The sequence below is a fragment of the Helobdella robusta genome (assembly GCF_000326865.2).
Source record: "Helobdella robusta unplaced genomic scaffold HELROscaffold_32, whole genome shotgun sequence".
Lineage (NCBI taxonomy): Eukaryota > Metazoa > Annelida > Clitellata > Rhynchobdellida > Glossiphoniidae > Helobdella > Helobdella robusta.
The window spans coordinates 1,372,482-1,381,989 of record NW_008704589.1 but is presented as its reverse complement, the minus strand read 5'-3'; the positions used below and the strand labels follow the sequence as shown (position 1 = coordinate 1,381,989).

The 9,508-nt window shown below is 32.7% G+C and overlaps 1 protein-coding gene across 1 annotated transcript; it reads right to left on the bottom strand.

Annotated features, from left to right (window-relative positions):
- Positions 1-4,149: 4,149 nt before the first annotated feature.
- Positions 4,150-8,545, bottom strand: HELRODRAFT_120735 (hypothetical protein; the record flags this gene model as incomplete). The annotated part of the gene is made up of 8 exons (XM_009022578.1): positions 4,150-4,376; positions 4,507-4,633; positions 4,748-5,046; positions 5,561-5,806; positions 6,244-6,441; positions 6,703-6,817; positions 7,895-8,022; positions 8,386-8,545. Coding segments are annotated over 8 exons (1,500 nt in total), but the record flags the coding sequence as incomplete, so codon positions are not given.
- Positions 8,546-9,508: the final 963 nt, after the last annotated feature.

The following is a 9,508-nucleotide window of genomic DNA, read 5'->3' as shown; positions in this document are numbered from 1 at the left end:
CAATTAGTAGCCCCCGAGATAATGACGGTTGGAGCCAATGAAATTTTTATATACTGCTGCATTTCTCATCTTCATCTTTCCACTTTAAATTCTACACTCTTTCTTCATACTTTTTATCTTCTTATTTTTTGTTTTACTGGGTATTTTTTTACTTATATGTCATGTCTATTTTATATTTTCTTTTTTTCCTGTCATTTTCTTGCATATGCGAGAACATGACCTTTTTCTCTGTTGAAAACAAACGAAATTTTAACGTGTGCGTACATGCATGATTCCCGATTACAAATACTCGACATTCGTGTAGGCAGACGAAAGCGCAGTCGCGTTCTAAGCCACATTGGCTACCTGAAGCAAGCGATCTCACATCATTCAAATTCGTTCTTCATTGCTAGTAGTGGTAGGTTGGTATGGGTAATCGTGGTCTGAATGTAGCGGCGTAATCTTTCTCACTAACTGAAATGCTGATGTGTATAACGACATTTATGGTAATGAGGTTACAGACGATTGTAATAAATAAATTTTTTCATAACTTTTTGGACTACAAATTTTCTTTTTAAAGACGTTGTTTAAACGAATTTAAATTAATTATTAAAATATTTTCGTAGTTTGGAAGTTTTTGAAATTAACATGAAAGTTGTTTTGCTGTTTTTAACTTTTTATTTTTTATTGTGTAATTACTATTTCATTTATATTAATGTACATTTTAAATTTGAATGAAACTTTTGAAAAAAAATATTTACCTGAAATTGTTCTAGAAAAAATTTGATAACGACGATTCATTCATTACTCCGGTTGTATGCTAGAATGAAAATGTAGAGTGCGAGTGTTTTGGAAATTGGAAATCGCTTTGCAGTTTTCAACAAGTTGTTCAGCTGCTACAGAAAGCCTATTAGACTACGTGTAAGAAAATAAAGCACTCGTTGCGAAAATAAAAAAAATTAAGCAATAGTTTATAACTTGGGTATACATACACTGCACCGTGCTTGGCGATCAGAAACGTTGCATTGGACCGATTCACTTTCATGAACAGACTCCTATCAGAACATGAGCAGTAAAAGAGGAACTGGTGGATGAAGAGACGCGTAGAAAAGCGAACTAAGTCATTCTTGTAAACTTTTTCGCAATTGATAGTACAAACCAGCCGCCAGCATTGTTGCTGTTGATCGCATGCTGAAACACGTTTTTGCTTCTGTTTGCTGTAAGTTAATTGAGTAAAGTCTATCGATTAGGTAAATACCAAATGAAACTACCAATATAGACGGGTTGTTTGAAGTATGATTTTTGTAAATTTTGTTACAAAAAATTCACCTGGCCACAACATGATGTGAATTTAATCAAACCAGCTTGGGTGAACATTACTAAATATTAATAAATAAATAAATAGATAAATCCATTTATTATGAAATGCAACGAGATATCATGAATTTTTTAAAGTTCACGCTTAATTATTTCTATTTAAAAAAAACCTTAATGACAAAACCGCAGAACTTGACACAAACGTGTAAAAATCTATCTCCGAGGTATCCTGAACATTTTGAAAAACTGCTTTAACTAATTCATTAAAAAATGTCAACTCAAAAACACGATGGTTTAAAATATAAATTTTATTACTACAACCAATGATGTTGATATGATTAGAATTAATATTAAAAATAAAATATTTAACGCGGAATCACAAAACTTTTTTAAAAATTTCAGACAGAGCACCGCCATCCACCGGTAATTTCATAAGGGGTAGAACCTAAGATCCGTCCTGGGCATCAGATGAATAAGCCCTAATCCTAAGCCTAAATATTTTGTATCATTTTTTGGGATGAGGATCGTGCTTTGGATTGTTCCGATTCTACACTCCATATTGTAAGATAACTCACAAAATATTAAATAGTAAATATAACACCGGAAATAAATGCGTTACAGCTATAGATACGTACATACGCGATATAACGGGGTAGCATTTATGTACTTTTACGAGAAAATTGTAAACTTCTTCTGAAGAAAAAAAATAAAGGAAAAAAAACAAGAAAATGTAGAAATGGCAATAAAGATTTGCAAAGAGAAAAACAAACAGGAGTAAGTTTGAATGAAATAATCAAATGATTTATCGCCGGCTTGCTTGCTATCCAATAGACAACGGCGATCGCAACAACTACAACTACACCAACGCTTTAAGTGGCAGTAGTAGTTGCAACAGTAGTAGTAATAACGCCAATAGTAGTAGTAGAGTAGTAGTAGTAGTAGTAATAGCAGTAGTAGGAGTAATATTAGTAGTTGTTGTTGTAGTAGTAGTATTTGTAGTAGCAGAAGTAGTACTTTAAAAATTAGTATTAGTAGTAGTAGTATTGGCAATCCTAGTTGTATAAGTTTCAGAAATGGAAATAAGGATTGATGCTGCTGAGATGTGGGTTTTGAGAGTAATTATGAAAATTAGTTAATCTCATACCTCATGAGGATGTATTAAAACAGTTCGCTTTTGAAAATGGAAACTTACTAGAAATAATCCGACGGGGGCAGTTAAAGTTTCTTGGTCACATCGTGCGGAAGGAAAGAACGGAAAATTTAGCAACCGCTGAAATACCGAGTAGTGAATTTTATGACGTAAGTAATGTACAGTAGTAACAGTAAAAATACCGGGAAGGACTAAAATTAGTAATTTTAAATCGCTACATGGATCTAGCGCTAAAAAAATTTGATTGAAATCACAATGAGGTAATTTATTAAGTTATTTAGTTGTATAGTAAGTTAGTTACGTAAGAAGGAAAATTGATTGTGAAATAATTTTGCTGAAAAAAAATGTAAAAATTTCATATTTTATACAATTAAGATATACTATGTTATAAAATATACTGTCACATATAATTAGGCAAACTTAACATTCGTAAGTAAATTTTTAAAAAAATGTTTATTGAAAAAGTGATAAATTTTAATAAAATGTAGGTTTTAATAAAACTTTAATTTTTAAATAAGTTAATAAATTGATACAGAATATACGTTAATAATAGCAATAATAATAATAATAATAAATAACAATCATTATTATTGTTTATTAAATAATTGTTAGAAAGAGTAGTGTTAATTTTGATGGCAGATTCAAATTGGAACAAAGGTTACATCACAATACAATGTACGTATATACATCATTGGTCAAATTCATACATAATTACGTTATGTATCCGATATTTAACCACGATAATTGAAGCAGAAGAACATTTCATGAAAGACAACTTTATAGATATATAAATATACACACATTTGGCTGAATAATATTCAGCTTAAATAAATTTGAATAAATGAAAAAGTTAAATTTACAATAAACAAATCTAATATAGAAGTTGAGTATTAACTTTTAAAAAGTCAATACATACCTGTTTGCAACTGAAAGACCGATGGAGTCGTTTGGGATATAGGTTAAAAGTATGTTAATAAAACTACAAATCAAAAATATTTTGATAACAATATAAATTGAAAATACGTTGATAACAATTTAAATTAGAAATATGTTGATTAATATATCATTTAACAAAATGATAACGAGTTGTCCTTAACAAAATCCCTGATAAAAAATGTTTGAAAAGGTATGTTTTTTGAAATTATTACAAGATAGAAACATTATCTTCTCTTTCATTCATTCATTCATTCATTCATTCATTCATTCATTCATTCATTCATTCATGCATTGAAGTTTACAAACATATTGTGTGTGAATGCTTTTGAGAATTCTAAAACCGCATGAGCGTTGTCATTTTCAATAGCGAATAGTTGTTTAAAAAATAAATTGCATATAATATAAGCACTTCAAAAAATTTTTTAAAGGATCGCCAGTGAAATAACAAAAATAAATAACATTAAAATGATAATTTCAATTGCCTAAACATGACAAAAAAAGTGGAACTATTTGTTGATGTGGATAAAGTGTAACGGTTCGCCTGTTTTTCACATTTTTAGTCAACATTTTGTCCTTCATTCATCATTCATTTACACATTCATCCATCCATCTATTTTTTCATTTATTCATCTTCTCATTGATTCATCTTCTCATTGATTCATTGATTCATTCATTCGTTCGTTCATTCAATCACTAGTTTTCACTCCATCTTTCGTCACATCCAACATTTCTAGTTGGAAGTTGGCCTGCTTATGTTTCCTTGATTGGAACGCGTAGTAGTAGAAGAAGAGCATGCCAACAAAGATGAAGATGAAGGAGAGGATAATGTGCAGGCCGAAGATTTCAATCTGAGGTAGCAACATGACTAGGACGAACTTCAACATGTCCATCAGCATGTTCAACGAGTTCTGCACTCCGTTCACCACACCGCGTTCACACTCATCTATGTTCTCCTGGAGGAGTTGAGTGACCACTAGATCCGCCATCCACAATCCTGAACGATGGGGGTTGTTAGGGTTAAGCTAGTTCTAGTTGTTATGTAGTTGTGCGTCGTTGGGCTTTTGTAGGAAGCGTTTAGGCGTCAAAAAATAAATTTAAAAATTTTTTAAATGGAAATATCTTACCCAATCTAGAAGAAATAATCCCGACAAGAAGGAGAATCATCGAGATGTTGGAAAAGTTTACAAGACTTTTCACTCTGTCACCATCTCCTTCCTTAGTAGTATTCAACGAGCTACCGGTTAAACTGGACTGGTTATCATTGCCTGTGCCATTAACGTTAAGATAAAAGCCACCAAATGATTTTACGCCAATAGAGGATGAGCCTTCAAAACTTTTTTCTAAACCTGGAAAAATACTATGCACTTGCAAGTTATTTTCCGATGATGAACTTACATTGGAGCCTTGAAGAACCGAAGAAGAGTAGTTGTGATTTAAAAATGTTCGCCGCGTCGGATCGAATTTGGTTCCAGGTGCCCAGATGGAAGCCACAGCCAAGATGAGACAGACAACTTCAGCCGTGTACGCAAACACGCCAGTTCTTTCCAATCCAAATCTTTTTGCCATGCGCGTGAATGCGAACGCTCCAATGATTCCAACGAAGCCCGCCAGCCCCATGCACAGCCCCACAAGTGCCTCATTCACGTCATTCGCGTATATGTAACCTGCATGTATGATACATCAAAGCACATCTATTTATTTATATTAACTAATAATGGTGAAGCAAATGTTAATAATGGTGGCCCATAGGAAGATTCATCACATTCATCACAATCCATGAATGAGAACACATTAAACATTTCCAAAGGACATATCAAAACTATTTATTCCCCATAATAAGCAAGCAAGAAATCATTCAATGTTGCATTCTTATACACTCGAAATAATGTTTAAACACGTTACTGTTAATGTTGAGCAAACAAAATCCAATGCAGGGCAGCAAATAATTAATTATTTTTATTAAGCAAATAAACAAACATGTCCAAAACATGAGGCTAATTACAATTATCGAAATTGCTGAAGCTCAATAATTTAATTACCACATTCGACTCGGTCGTGGCACACACGTCGGTGAAAGTGAAATTCAGACTCAAATCAATAGAACAGTTGTATGTTTTTGAAACATCTGCCCTGGTCATACATGCAATCTACAACAATAAACTGAAATGAGTGACCAACCGACAGTTATGCTATCAAATCCCATAACAGTCATGTAGAGACAGGCCAGTGAGATGCCAGCGTAGAGAACAGACTGACGGGCGTAAACCTTCCAACCACTGAACAAAATGACAAAAGGTTCGAAAACCTTCTCCACGCAACGTTTCTCCTTCACTTCTTTCGTAGTCTCGTTTTCGTTTGTTGTCGCTGCTGCTGCTGCTGTTGCTGCTGTTGTCTTCGTTGTTGTATCCCACTTTTTATACTCCCCTGCTGACGTTAGCGGGGTTGTGATCAGCTCCTCGCCTGGTTTCAAGCAGTTGTTCAAAGATTCCACATTTCCCGCTTTGCATTTCTTCAACTTCTCATCATCAACTTTTAATCCGCCTGAAAGATTCCACGTGTAAAAAGTTAATAAAGTAGCTCTGCGCAATACGAATACCTTCCAATGCATAATTCACAGTTGATGAGAGGATTAGTATGGAATGCGCTTTAAACATACGATGCACCGGTACTACACACACACACATACGACCTAAATACATGCTGCACTGCAAATAGTAGAGGCGCATTATATTACATTCAATCTGTGAAACAAACATCAACATGATTGATTGGTATTCAACGAATTCAATGAAAACTTTGAAAACTTGAGCACACGTATATACTTATATGCATTTGCGAGCATGTATTTAACACTTATAAACCTCCTTTGATGGCTAGTTGAGGCACCATGTTGTAAATGCGGAGAAGTATGGCATACTCCAGAAAGACAGAAAGAACATTCCAGGCAGCGAGGACAACAGCCGAAACAACAAGAGAGGAGTAGGACATGATGAGACCCACTGTCAACGGTGACACGATTTTGCAAGCCAGGTCCAGAGACCTCGTTACTGCATTTAAATCTGAATGGGATTATTGATGTCGAATGGGAAGTATATTAGTGTTTACAGAATGTGTCCGTTAATTAATAATTATGATCATCTGTCACTAAGAACAAAGAGAAAATTGTAAAAATAAAGTTTTATAGAAAAAAACCCAATTAAATAAGTAACTATTTCATTTCATTTATTATGAACGTTTTACTAGCAAACATTAACATAATCACACAACTTTCAAATAAAATTAAAACCGTTATAACATGCACAGTAACAAGTGTAAAGTACTAGTTAATAAGGAAGTGTTGTCGGCTGTGATGACCACAATCCAATCCTTCTCAATGGCTATCTTGTAAGCCACACTGGACAACTGGGCAACAACTGCCATGCCAATAACCAGTATCTAAATTAATGAGAACATCTTAATCCTGAATCCTTAAACCACAATATGTGCTCTAGCATTTATAAACTTTTAGAAGCAATTAAATAAATATTTTCTGTCCACTATTTCTATGAGTATAAAATGTTATAACACGAGAAAATTTATTTAAATAGATTTCAATATTATATTTCCAATTTTCCATGAACAAAATGTAAATAAATATAAAAATATACCCATCACCAACATGTTTAAAAAATCAAAGGTTCATACAGCTAAATTTAACCAGAAAAAATTGAAAGAAATGATGTGAAATAATTGTATTTTATGGAAATCAGTGGAAGCCTGTTTTATTGGACAATGGAATTAGATGTTTATGACGTCAATGAATTTTTAATTCAGAGGTACTAGGTAGTGAGTAAGTCACAGTGTGACTAACTACAATACAAGTCATTTTGAGATGTAATTCATTATTCCCGAAAGCACGTAAGCCGATTATTCAAATCACTTGCAAAGTGTGAACGAGGTTGAGAACATTCTTTTGTTGTCTGCTTTTTTTATGTTGAGCTTGCATTCAGTTGATTGTAAATGCATGAATTGAAAACTTCCATTCCTTACTTACTTGATATGGGCGAATGATTTTTGGCGTGATTTTTAAACATTATGTTGTTATGTTATGCATATATTTAAATCAATTAAACCTCAATAATACAATTTTTTATTTAAGTAATAAAGGCAATGAATTCCAAATATAAATTCTTAATTCAGTTGAATTAAAATTTAATTTTGACTTCTCAAAATTACTGAAGCATCCAGCCACCCGCAATTTTACAACTTATGAAAAACATTATCTTCAATCAAATAATTGCTAGCAAACCAAGGCAAAATGGTAAAAATTATTTTACTTGAAGATAAAACAACTAAAATTTTTAAATCTCCACAAACACATTAGCATAAACATTAAAAAAACTGCAAGACAAAACGAAAACATGTACAACAACATACACACACAAACACACACATGAAAAAAACAAACAGACAAACAAACAAATATACACACACGCACACACAGACGCACACACACATACATGAACTTACCACCATGATATATTTACCAAATGCTCCTTCCTTCAGAGCGTCAACGACTGGCTCTAGACCTAGGACGACACAAACGCACACAGAACTCATGGCTACGGAAAAGTTTTGTATGAAGAGAGATATCCTTACAACTGTCAAACAGAAGATAATACCAGAATATATCATTGTTTTGTTGTACCAACGAATTTCAAAATTAAACATTTATAGCCGTCAATTTATTAATGTCTGTTCATTATTGTCAGTTTTCGATTGATTACATAAAATGTGTAGCAAAAATATTTATTAAACTAAATATCTAACTCATCCAATTTCAAATGCTAATTAAATAGTCTCTCAAGTTTGCACGAATATCATGCTGACACACAAAAAAATGATTTATCTTAAAAACGTTCACAGATTTTATTTTCTAAAAGTTATTTATCAACCTTAAAATAAAATAGTTTAATTCGTAACTAAATAAAATTATAAAATTCAATATTGAAATGACCTCTGACCTTTCAACCTCCCATTCCTGTCAACCCACTCTCCGATGATGCCCCCAAACAAGAGGACACTCACGCCACCTGTCAGCCCAAAAATTGCAGCCAATCTTAATTCTTGGCCAGCGAGGTTCACTAAGTATATGCCAACCGAAAACTGCCACATCCAATCACCCTATTTAAAGTTGGTTTTATGTACACACGTGCCAGGTATAATGTGCATGTATAAGCAAGTCATATTAGTTTTATTCATATTTATTTCAACATTCTTCAGTTATGTTTGACACCAAGTTTTTATAAACAGTAAAGCATTGGTAATTTTCAACAAAAAATTGTATTGATTGAATGTAGCAGACCCATTGTGAGAGCAAAAAGTTGACCATAAGATAAAAGGAAGGGCTGCCACACCAAGACATGCACTTGCCTAAATTTTGAAATTTATTTTAAAAAGTTTATATTTAAATAAAAATTGCTGAATAGATATTTGTTGGATGAATATTCAAAGCTCTTGTCTGATGTTGCAAGCGAACAGATACTTAAGACAACTTTGTTTTGCTTTCAAGTGTTAGTTAGCTCAGTGTAAATAAAAATTGAAAAAATAAGTTAATGAATACAAAAGGACGGTAATAAATCAGTGAAATGAAATTAATGATAAAATTTAATTGCAGTTTAAATCATCATTTTATATTTTTATTCATCAGGTTTGTAGATAACCACTTTATATGGTTAGAAGGAGTAAAGAAAACCAAACAGCAGAAATAATAATTCATTATTGTTGTATTTTACATTTTCATGTAAAAGAGAGCACTTGTTTCAACAAGTGTTATCAGCCATTTGTCAGAATGATAATGAACGAATAGAGAACAGAAGTAAGTCTAAAAGAAGTAACAGTGTCTAGTGATGCTAACAAAAATAATTTAGGTAAGCACCTTTGATTACTCATTAAAAAACAACAGTAATGTCCGTTGAATATTTAAGGCACACCATGCATGGTGTTACTAGCATAAAACATTAACAAAATGAAATTTTAATAAATGCATTGATGCACACTTATAAATTTCAATCAATCAATCTTCGTTTTGCGTCCAGAGACCCGGTTCCCCAAGGTAGGACATTGTTTTCTTTGCCATCAACTTTA